The sequence below is a fragment of the Hypomesus nipponensis genome, chromosome 6 (assembly GCF_054491055.1).
Source record: "Hypomesus nipponensis isolate SF chromosome 6, ASM5449105v1, whole genome shotgun sequence".
Taxonomy (NCBI): Eukaryota; Metazoa; Chordata; class Actinopteri; order Osmeriformes; family Osmeridae; genus Hypomesus; species Hypomesus nipponensis.
In genome coordinates this window covers 20,107,983-20,120,000 of record NC_140366.1, presented here as the reverse complement: position 1 = coordinate 20,120,000, position 12,018 = coordinate 20,107,983, and the positions used below count along the sequence as shown (strand labels likewise).

At 48.3% G+C, this 12,018-nt stretch overlaps 1 protein-coding gene across 1 annotated transcript; it reads right to left on the bottom strand.

Annotated features, from left to right (window-relative positions):
• Nucleotides 1–1,531: 1,531 nt before the first annotated feature.
• On the bottom strand, nt 1,532–7,798 carry LOC146287580 (uncharacterized). Its single transcript, XM_084700333.1, has 6 exons — nt 7,622–7,798; nt 5,992–6,227; nt 5,333–5,535; nt 3,604–3,824; nt 2,830–3,307; nt 1,532–2,546 (listed from the first exon to the last, which is right to left on the bottom strand). The coding sequence occupies exons 3-6, from the start codon at nt 5,532–5,534 to the stop codon at nt 2,356–2,358; spliced, it is 1,092 nt and encodes a 363-aa protein (XP_084556459.1). The 5' UTR covers nt 5,535; nt 5,992–6,227; nt 7,622–7,798; the 3' UTR covers nt 1,532–2,355.
• Between the last annotated feature and the right edge of the window lie 4,220 nt (nt 7,799–12,018).

Here is a 12,018-nt window from a genome sequence, read left to right as displayed (position 1 = left end):
CTTTATTCACCTCAGAAGGGAAATGCAGACGTCACAGCAGCCCCAATAAAATACAAAAATAATACAAGTTTATAGACTCACTACTTACCCTCCGTCCCCCCTTCCGTGTAGGTTTTCCCCTCCCTCCCCCTCTCCCTTTCCCTCCTCCCCCACTGACTCTTGTAGAGATAGAAAGGCACGGTGAGGCTGACTAGTTGAAAGAGAGAGGCAGGGTGAAGCACCAGTTTCTCACGTCCATGTGTCCAGGAGAGTACCCAGAAGGCCGTGCAGGTCTGGAATGTGGCGAGTAGATGCTGGATCTAAGTCAGCAGGGACAGCCTGGCGAGGAATCTCTGCTGCTGTCGAGGTGATCGCTTCCACCTCCTACACCTACTGCTCCTACACCTCCTACTGCTCCTACAGCTCTTACTGCTCCTACTGCTCATACTGCTCCTACAGCTCTTACTGCTCCCACTGCTCCTACACCTCCTACAGCTCTTACAGCTCCTACACCTCCTACAGCTCTTACAGCTCCTACACCTCCTACACCTCCTACACCTCCTACAGCTCCTACAGCTCCTACAGCTCTTACTGCTCCTACTGCTCCTACACCTCCTACAGCTCCTACAGCTCTTACTGCTCCTACTGCTCCTACACCTCCTACTGCTCCTACAGCTCTTACTGCTCCTACTGCTCCTACACCTCCTACTCCTCCTACACCTCCTACACCTCCTACAGCTCTTACTGCTCCTACTGTTCCTACAGCTCTTACTGCTCTTACTGCTCCTACACCTCCTACACCTCCTACAGCTCCTACAGCTCCTACACCTCCTACTGCTCCTACTGCTCCTACACCTCCTACTGCTCCTACAGCTCTTACTGCTCCTACTGCTCCTACACCTCCTACTGCTCCTACTGCTCCTACACCTCCTACTGCTCCTACAGCTCTTACTGCTCCTACTGCTCCTACACCTCCTAATGCTCCTACAGCTCTTACTGCTCCTACAGCTCTTACTGCTCCTACTGCTCCTACAGCTCTTACTGCTCCTACTGCTCCTACTGCTCTTACAGCTCCTACACCTCCTACACCTCTAACACCTCCTACACCTCTTACACCTCTTACACCTCTTACACCTCTTACACCTCTTACACCTCTTACACCTCTTACACCTCTTACACCTCCTACACCTCCTACACCTCCTACACCTCCTACTGCTCCTACAGCTCCTACACCTCCTACACCTCCTACTGCTCCTACTGCTCCTACACCTCCTACAGCTCCTACACCTCCTACAGCTCCTACAGCTCCTACACCTCCTACTGCTCCTACTGCTCCTACACCTCCTACTGCTCCTACACCTCCTACTGCTCCTACACCTCCTACACCTCCTACAGCTCCTACTGTTCCGTAGGCACGACAGCTCTTGTCTGTCTGGAAGGAGAGACCAGCTGAAGCACAACATATCTGCATCATTTTATACTTTTATGAATCATTTTGCAGTTGGTGTTACGGTGTCTGTTTTGGATGCTTTGAAACATGAATCCACTTAAAGGCCCTTTATTGTTGTTCGACAACGATAAATACAGCATGAGATTAGGTGCAACGGGGAGTAGATTAATAAAGTATACATGTTGATTTACAAAGGATTTCACAAATCTGTGAGCCTTCACCATGTAATGAGGAGGAGTCGTAACTGCATGATCATATTCTACACTCTACATGGCAGTAATATACATGACTGCTGGAATTAGTATGAAACACATTTTTATACATTATAAAGCGGCAATGAAAAATTAACTCTTTTAAAGTAGTATGTTTTAGTAAAATAAAAGTGAATAAAATGCTAATTTGGGATCAGATTAATATACATAAGACTGACATGAAAGAATGCGTCAGGCAGACAGACAGACAGGCAAGCAGGCAGGCAGACAGGCAGGCAGGCAGGCAGGCAGGCAGGCAGGCAGGCAGTGCTGGTACCACCCTACCAGCCCAGTGCTCCTGTGTCTCTATAATAGCAGGTTTCACTCAGGTGGAAATGATGACTTAATTCTGCTCTCACTGAACCTCCATCATGTTCACATCAGCGTGGTTGTGTTTAACTGTATCCATTACTGAAGATAAAGATCATCTTACACTCACCCAACACCTAGCTCTCTCTAACTCTCACTCTCTCTCTCATCCTACTTCTCAGCCTCTCATCTTTGCTGTCATGAATCCTGCTGTCATGACTCAGGGAACTGGGCTGGTAGTCAGAAGCCCAGCAGGTGTACAGTAAGTGTGTGATTATACACCACAATCAAACTGATGCAACTGCAAGTGAGGAGGTGTGGAGAAGGTGTCAGGGTGTCAGATGTCCAGGGTCAAGGTGGAGGGTTCTAGGCCCGGCAGCGCAGGCCGTCCGGCTGCAGGGTGCTGAGGGTCTTGTCTCTCTGCTCCGCTGGGCCGGCACACCTCAGGCCATCCAGCGGGGCGAGGCTGGCTGCGGTCTGGGACAGCCAGCGCAGCAGCGGAGCCATGCTACAGTCGCACACCCAGGGGTTCCCCTGCAGGAACAGCTCCTTGAGATCTGGGGAGGACGGGGGCACAGGGGGGGCACGGCAGGAGACAGGGTTAGGTCTTAGTAGGGACAATCGTCCATGCTTTCATCCAAAACAACGTACAAACACTGCATACTGGAAGTAAAGCTGAAGATCAGGGATGCCCCCCTAATAACGGTGCAGCCATAAAAACACCACGTCTCTTTGCGTCTGCTAACGCATCATTACGAGTTAACCCCACAACATGTCAACCAGTGTCACATGGTACAGCAGCAGAGCCACTCATCTGAAACAGCATCCAGCCGGCCGTACCAGAGAGCTGAGAGAACAGGCTGCCGTCCACTGTCTTCAGACGGTTCCCAGTCAGGGCGAGGCGAGACAGCCTGGGTGTGGCTCTGAACAGGTCCTTGGGAAGTCTGTCCAGTACGTTGTTCCTCAGGTACAGCTCCTGCAGCCCTGACAGCCCCTCCAGCACCGCGCCGCTCAGCGACGCCAGCAGGTTGTTGTCCAGCACCAGCATCTCCAGGGAGGCCAGCGGGCGGAACACCCCGGGAGACAGGCTCTTCAGGCTGTTGTTGTCCAGGTTGAGGAAGAGGAGTTCGCTCAAGCCTGTGAAGGCTCTGGGAGAGATCCTCTGTATGCGGTTGAGGGCCAGGTCCAGCACCTTGAGGGCTGTGAGGGGCTTGAAGGCGTTAGGGGGCAGGGCGGTGAGGGAGTTCAGAGGGAGGTCCAGGTCTGAAAGGTTCCCCATGCCAGCAAACATCTCAGGTTTCACCGCAGCGATCTGGTTCTGGGGGACCAACACAGCAATGGAGGATGCAGTCGGGAAAATAACTCTTTTGTTCAGAAGTCTATCTTTATAAATCATCTATCCCAACACAGCTATATTTACTCATCTATTCTTTCAGCTCTTGTAAAAGTATACAATATAATATCTAAAACTTGTCTTAAACTGCACCTGTATAATCTAAGACTGTCTTATGACACATGCTACTCTGAGAATCAGTTGTTATTGGTCAATGCTCTTTAAGACAGGTTCTCATTGGTCAAGGACATACAGAACCTCTCCTGTGAGTGGCTACTGACCTGTCCCAGCATGAGGAAGCGCAGGTTGAGCAGGTCCTGAAAGCCGCGGGCAGGAAGCTTGCTGAGCTGGTTACCATACAGGTTGAGCAGCATGAGTCTCTTGGCCCCTGAGAAGGCCTGGGGGTGGAGGGACCTGATGGTGTTCCTCTCTAGGTTGATGCTCTCAATCTTTGGGACGGGTTTAAGAGCGTGAGAAGGGAGCTCTTGGATCCCGTTTTCCCCTGGGAAGAACCCAACAGTGGAAACCTCATCTCACAGAACTCCCAACAGTGGAAACATCATTTCACAGACCTCCCAACAGTGGAAACCTCATCTCACAGAACTCCCAACAGTGGAAACCTCATCTCACAGAACTCCAAACAGTGGAAACCTCATCTCACAGAACTCCCAACAGTGGAAACCTCATCTCACAGAACTCCCAACAGTGGAAACCTCATCTCACAGAACTCCCAACAGTGGAAACCTCATCTCACAGAACTCCCAACAGTGGAAACCTCATCTCACAGAACTCCCAACAGTGGAAACCTCATCTCACAGAACTCCCAACAGTGGAAACCTCATCTCACAGAACTCCAAACAGTGGAAACCTCATCTCACAGAACTCCCAACAGTGGAAACCTCATCTCACAGAACTCCCAACAGTGGAAACCTCAACTCACAGAACTCCCAACAGTGGAAACCTCATCTCACAGAACTCCCAACAGTGGAAACCTCATCTCACAGAACTCCCAACAGTGGAAACCTCATCTCACAGAACTCCCAACAGTGGAAACATCATCTCACAGAACTCCCAACAGTGGAAACATCATCTCACAGAACTCCCAACAGTGGAAACATCATCTCACAGAACTCCCAACAGTGGAAACCTCATCTCACAGAACTCCCAACAGTGGAAACCTCACCTCACAGAACTCCCAACAGTGGAAACCTCATCTTACAGAACTCCCAACAGTGGAAACCTCATCTCACAGAACTCCCAACAGTGGAAACATCATCTCACAGAACTACCAACAGTGGAAACCTCATCTCACAGAACTCGCAACAGTGGAAACCTCATCTCACAGAACTCCCAACAGTGGAAACCTCACCTCACAGAACTCCCAACAGTGGAAACATCATCTCACAGAACTCCCAACAGTGGAAACCTCATCTCACAGAACTCCCAACAGTGGAAACCTCATCTCACAGAACTCCCAACAGTGGAAACCTCATCTCACAGAACTCCCAACAGTGGAAACCTCATCTCACAGAACTCCCAACAGTGGAAACATCATCTCACAGAACTCCCAACAGAACAGGAAGATGAAAGTCCCTGGGGAGGATTGATCGCTCACATCCTTGAAGTGTATATCTAGTAGGAGAAGGATGTACACCAACCACAGAGCAGGATATCAGCAAACACAGTACACACCCATTGCTGTTAGTGTGATGTCATCAATACATCATACAAGATGGTTTACTTACAACTCACCCTGCACACAGCAGATACAGGTATGTTCTGGAGAGATGGATGGAATATCATGTACTGGATTCATCTAGCAGATGCTTTCTATCCAAATAGCAGTTTTGATAAAACCTCTAAAAACTGAGCTGTACCCACCCTCTAGGAAGGGATGGTGGAGGGATGGATGGAGAGAGAAGAATGGATACACGGATGAATGGGTGGATGGGTGGAGAGAGAAGGATGGAAGGAGAGATTGATGATGTGTCATATAAGGTGTGAACGCACCCATCTTGAGGATCCAGGAGTCTGGGGAGAGCGTGGAGGGGAAGGACCGGAGGCCTCTCTTGTGGCAGTTGACCTCCATCCTCTCAGGACTGGTCTTTCTGCTGCACCGACACGCCTCTGGACATTTCTCCACCGCCTCCACCCCCAGCCTCCACCCTGACGCCCACAACATCCCCAGCACCACACACCACCCCTGGTGCATCCTGGGGGTCGGTGTGAGGGAGGGAAAGAGATGGAGGGAGAAGAGAGAGATGGAGGGAGGGAGGGAGGGAGGGAGGGAAGGAGGGAGGGAGGGAGACAAGAGTGATGGAGGGAGGGAGAAGAGAAAGAGAGATGGAGGGAGGGAGAAGAGGAGAGAAATGGAGGGTGAAGAGGAGAGATTGAGGGAGGGGAAAGAGGAGGGAGAGAGATGGAGGGAGAGACAGAGAATTGGAGGAGAGAGAAGTGGAGTAAAAGAGTAACTCCACAGCACTTGAAGTGATTAAGTTAGACGGTTTAGTTTGCTGAAGGACGATTAGAAATTCAATTTAAGTTAATCCCATTTCTTTAGTTAGACGAGGGAATTAAGAATTAAACATCTTAAGAAATGCTCCTCTGAAATATTTCCAACAGTCAGCATCAGCAGCTAGCAAACTCTGTAGTTCCTCCTGATCTCTTACCTGTCCAAGGTTCTTGCTGGTTGCAGTGTGGACCTGCTGGTGTGACTGGTGTTGCTATGAGGAACAAGCTGCTAGTCAGAAAGAGATAGTCCAGCCGTCTGCACCCCAGACACGGCAGTGAGGCTGGAAAACACCACACACACACACACACACACGCAGCCCTGCACCTCTATGTCACAGTCCCAGGAGAGAAGTAGCATGCAGCAGTTTGTGGATGAGCTCCAGTCCAGCAGCGTCTTCAGAAGCGGAGAGGAGACACTCTGTTTGACTTGGCCCAGGAGACAAATACACACGCAGACGCACCTCCACACACACACACACACACACACTGCTGGCAGGCCGAGAGACTTGACATGCATGTGGCGGGTGTGTGACTACCATCTGTGTGTGTGTACAGTGTGTGTGTGTGTGTGTGTACAGTGTGTGTGTGTGGGTACCTATACATGCTGCATATATAGTACATACTGTATATATTAGTGCTGTCAAACGATTAAAATATTTAATCTCGATTAATCGCATTAATGTCATATTTAACTCACAATTAATCGCATATTTTTATCTATTCTAAATGTCCCTTGATTTCTTTTTGTCCTATAATTTGTTCTCATTTTAATGCTCTTATCAACATAGAAAAGTGTATCGACTTGCTTAGTGTATATGTTTTTATTTATTTAAAACAACACTGCAATCGCCTGGCTTTGACGAAGGGGCGGAGAATACGCATCAGCTGTGTGCTTGGTGGTATTTCAGACTGTGCTGCGATGATAGCACAGTTCACAACCACAAAACACACAGCAGTGGCGGATCTAAGGGGTGGCAAGGGGGGGCAGCTGCCACCCCAATAAAAAATACTGCCACCCCAATTTCTTTTTTTTAATGCATTTAGCAGACGCTTTTATCCAAAGTGACTTCCAAGAGAGATCCGGTGTGGTGTTGTAGTTTTTCTAAAATCAGTAGTTGTTGCAAAAGCATGAGAAAAAAGTCAAACGTTTGCTAGGCCAAAAAGAACGTCAATCTGGCGATAAAAAATTGCCGCCGTTAAAATGGGTTTGCGTTAACGCTGTTAATAACAAGTTTAACTGACAGCACTAGTATATATATGCTGTATATTATATTGAGAACCTATACATGCTGCATATACAGTATATCATGTATATATTTATGCTGCACATAATATAGAGAACCTATACATGCTGCAAATACAGTATATAATGTGTATATATATGCTGTATATTATATAGAGAACCAAGTCTGGTTGCAGAATATTAACAGGGATGTTTCACCCCCAGTATAAGAGGCCGGTATTGAACAACATGATCAATATTGAGATGCTGTTCTGCTCCTATGGAGCCATTGTTAAGCAGCTGACAGCTAAAACACCATCATCAACCATTCAGTCTGTGAACCACAGGGCACAAGGAAGGATTGACTACACAGCTAATGATGTTATAAGAGTATAAGAGTATATCATGATAATGTCTGGATCAGATCTATGTACGTACAGTATCTAGTATCTATTAATATATCTACTTCAACAGCCTAGCTGTCATCTCTTAGTTTCAACCATGACTGTCTCTCAGTCAAAAAAACAAACAGATATGAACTTAAACATCCTTTAACATTCACTCACATTACAAATGAGTCTGCGTGTGATCATGGTGAAACTGATGACACAGTAACTCAGCCTCTTTGTGATGTCATCCTTCAGAACCGCTTTAAGAAATGCTCTCTGCTCTCAGACAGAGTTCCGCCAAGACCTGTTTGTCACACGCTACAAGACTCAACAGAAAACACAGTTACAGCAAAATCCCTCCCCATCACTTCAGACCCCCCCCCCCCCCCCCCCAGATGTGTTCAGAGGGAAGACAGACTCATGTTTCATCATCACATCTTCAAAATCAGCTCATGAAAGTGTAAAACAAGAGTCTCCTAATGACAACACTTTAAGTCAGACAGCTGCTGTGTCTAATGATGTTCAGGAACACATGGGGAGAAAGCTTAAGCACCCACACACACACACACATACATGTATAGACACACACACACACGTATACAGACACACATACATGTATAGACACACACACACACGCGTATACAGACACAAAACACACAAATATGCATGCACCACAGACACATGGACACACACTCCAAGCACCACTAATCAAAGCTCTCTCTTCTGATTCATGCTCACTAATATAGTTTTTATTAGATACATCCAACAATGACAAAACCAAACTGATTGAGGTCAGATATAGATCAGGAGAATCTGTCAGCATAGCAACCCTCACACCCCATAATAAACCCTGTTACCATGGTGACAGGACCAGGGACAGCTCCTAGCGGGTTGGCATGGTTCTCTACTGCCCTATGGTGGCTGCTGGTGGTAACTGTTGATATACTTCTGCATGGACCCCCCTTAAATAGAGGGTTAGATTCCATGACTAACCATCTTATGTCAAACTAATTCTCCTGTTCTCCACAGCCCAGCCTCCATCCTTACCCCAGCATTAACCCTGACCCCGGCCTTTACCCTGACCCCGGCCTCTATTATTAGAGTTCTGCACTTCAGATCCTTGATCTACTGCAGTACTTTCAAAAAAGCATTATTTGTATGTCGCTTTAGATAATAGAATATGCTAAATGAATACAATTTAGACTCTCACTTTTCTGTATAGTTTTCTTTCTCTCTTCTTACCTCATACTGTTCACACAAACACTTCTCTCTCCAAACACTTCTCTCTCCAAACACTTCTCTCTCCAAACACTTCTCTCTCCAAACACTTCTCTCTCCAAACACGTCTCTCTCCAAACACGTCTCTCTCCAAACACGTCTCTCTCCAAACACACACACGTCTCTCTCCAAACACTTCTCTCTCCAAACACTTCTCTCTCCAAACACGTCTCTCTCCAAACACGTCTCTCTCCAAACACGTCTCTCTCCAAACACGTCTCTCTCCAAACACACACACGTCTCTCTCCAAACACTTCTCTCTCCAAACACTTCTCTCTCCAAACACTTCTCTCTCCAAACACGTCTCTCTCCAAACACACACACGTCTCTCTCCAAACACTTCTCTCTCCAAACACTTCTCTCTCCAAACACTTCTCTTTCCAAACACTTCTCTCTCCAAACACACACACGTCTCTCTCCAAACACTTCTCTCTCCAAACACGTCTCTCTCCAAACACTTCTCTCTCCAAACACACACACGTCTCTCTCCAAACACTTCTCTCTCCAAACACGTCTCTCTTCAAACACGTCTCTCTCCAAACACTTCTCTCTCCAAACACTTCTCTCTCCAAACACGTCTCTCTCCAAACACTTCTCTCTCCAAACACACACACGTCTCTCTCAAAACACTTCTCTCTCCAAACACGTCTCTCTCCAAACACTTCTCTCTCCAAACACTTCTCTCTCCAAACACTTCTCTCTCCAAACACTTCTCTCTCCAAACACTTCTCTCTCCAAACACTTCTCTCTCCAAACACACACACTTCTCTCTCCAAACACTTCTCTCTCCAAACACACACACGTCTCTCTCCAAACACACACACGTCTCTCCAGAGCTTCCCTACTGTAGCTTCTGGGCCTTTTTCCACAACAAATAAACAGCATCAATAAACCCCCTGAACTCTAAACATGGTCCCAGTTTTACAGATCTCCATGTGATTCGAATATTTTGTCGCCAGTTCTTCACACCAGTGATTTCAGTGTTGGAAACAGCAGCTCCTCCCACAAGCCAGAGGAGACAGACACATAACTCCATCCCATCTGCCCTGAGAAGGGGAGGGAGGGAGGGAGGGAAGATAGAGGACAGTGAAAAAGGAATGAAGGGGGATACAGGGAGAGCAGAGAGATAGAAAGAGAGGAAAGAAAGAAGAGCGAGAGGAGAGAAAGAAGAAAGGGAGAGACGAATAGGTCCTACCCCCCTTCAGCTCGATAGCAGCAGCACGGTTTGGTCAGGGTGGTCAGGTCTGGGTGGTCAGGGTGGTCTGGGTGGTCAGGTCTGGGTGGTCAGGGTGGTCAGGTCTGGGTGGTCAGGGTGGTCAGGGTGGTCTGGGTGGGCAGGTCTGGGTGGTCAGGGTGGTCTGGGTGGTCAGGTCTGGGTGGTCAGGTCTGGGTGGTCAGGGTGGTCAGGGTGGTCAGGGTGGTCAGGTCTGGGTGGTCAGGTCAGGGTGGTCAGGTCAGGGTGGTCAGGTCTGGGTGGTCAGGTCTGGGTGGTCAGGTCTGGGTGGTCAGGGTGGTCTGGGTGGTCAGGTCAGGGTGGTCAGGGTGGTCAGGTCTGGGTGGTCAGGTCAGGGTGGTCAGGTCAGGGTGGTCAGGTCTGGGTGGTCAGGTCAGGGTGGTCAGGTCAGGGTGGTCAGGTCAAGGTGGTCAGGTCTGGGTGGGCAGGTCTGGGTGGTCAGGGTGGTCAGGTCAAGGTGGTCAGGTCTGGGTGGGCAGGTCTGGGTGGTCAGGGTGGTCAGGTCTGGGTGGTCAGGTCTGGGTGGTCAGGGTGGTCAGGGTGGTCTGGGTGGTCAGGGTGGTCTGGGTGGTCAGGTCAGGGTGGTCAGGTCTGGGTGGTCAGGTCTGGGTGGTCAGGTCAGGGTGGTCAGGTCTGGGTGGTCTGGGTGGTCAGGTCAGGGTGGTCAGGTCAGGTGGTCAAGTCAGGGTGCAATGTAACACAGGAGGGTTGGAATTTCCCAACTCCTCATTTTCCTGACTCAGCGCTTCAAACACACGTTTGTTCTTTCTGTTGTGATCACACGACATATGGACCATCTCGTCGTCCCAAGAGATTCTTGAGGTGTGACGTTCATTCCCTCTGCTTCTTTTCACCACATCCTCGTCTCTTCTGTTCTGAGGGAAGGCCTGCTTTGCTGAAAATGGGTGACAAATTATGAAACTGCCAGGGAACTGTCAGGGAATCACAGGGAAGGTTCGAGGGGAAAGAGCAAGCTGTTTTATCATTCCCTCTTTCTCACTTCAAAGGCATCTTACAATCAATTAGCCTTGTCAAAATGCCTGCTCAAGTTCCTACCGAATGTTCTCTGTCTTCCTCTCCCTCTCTGGCCTGCCCCTCCTTCCCTCTCCTGGATGAGGGTGTTGGGATGGTAGTGCTGGGTTCTGGGCTTTGATGGACGGCAGGACGCCTGCACACAGCAGCTTGTATAATGTATAATGAAACTGGCATCTTACTGAGTTATGAAGTTACTAATCAGGCGACAGGCGGTGTTTGGTGCTCTGATGATGCAAGTCCGACAGGTTAGTTTATGGTCATAAATTGTCTGTCTGGTTGGTTTATCTATCATTTATCGTGGATGATCATACCATCCTGCTTTGTTTTGTCAAACATGATCTACTGGTCAAGGACAATTAACAGTCTAAGGACTGTCCATGTAGTAACATCTCTAGTTTGGCTGAGACAACAGACTGTATGTCACACACTCCCCGGATTGTGAAATTATTGTTATTGTTCTCAATGTGTGGATGAGTGCAGAAATGAGCTCAAGATGTTCCTGCCGCCCTGCAAACCAGCTGCTTCCCACTGAAGGATGGGGTTGATTCCAACATGCTCATACCCTCTGCACTTAACCTATTCCTTCAAATCACATTGTCTCAATTATTTATAGGCTCATTAGCATTTCATAATGATCCTCTCCACCCTCCAGGGCACGCTATGAACACACACCACTATACGAACACACACCACTATACGAACACACACCACTATACGAACACACACCACTGTATGAACACACACCACTATACGAACACACACCACTATACGAACACACACCACTATACGAACACACACCACTGTATGAACACACACCACTATACGAACACACACCACTGTATGAACACACACCACTATACGAACACACACCACTGTATGAACACACACCACTATACGAACACACACCACTGTATGAACACACACCACTATACGAACACACGCCACTGTATGAACACACACCACTATACGAACACACACCACTGTATGAACACACACCACTATATGAACACACGCCACTATTAAACAT

Bases quoted from the DNA above. Each gene is read 5' to 3' on its own strand.
- LOC146287580 (XM_084700333.1), bottom strand. From the start codon at position 5,534: ATGCACCAGGGGTGGTGTGTGGTGCTGGGGATGTTGTGGGCGTCAGGG. The intron at 3,825-5,332 runs GTGCGTTCACAC...GGTTCTTCCCAG, and splicing joins CTCCTGGATCCTCAAGATGG to GGGAAAACGGGATCCAAGAG. The intron at 3,308-3,603 runs GTCAGTAGCCAC...TTGGTCCCCCAG, and splicing joins GCTTCCTCATGCTGGGACAG to AACCAGATCGCTGCGGTGAA.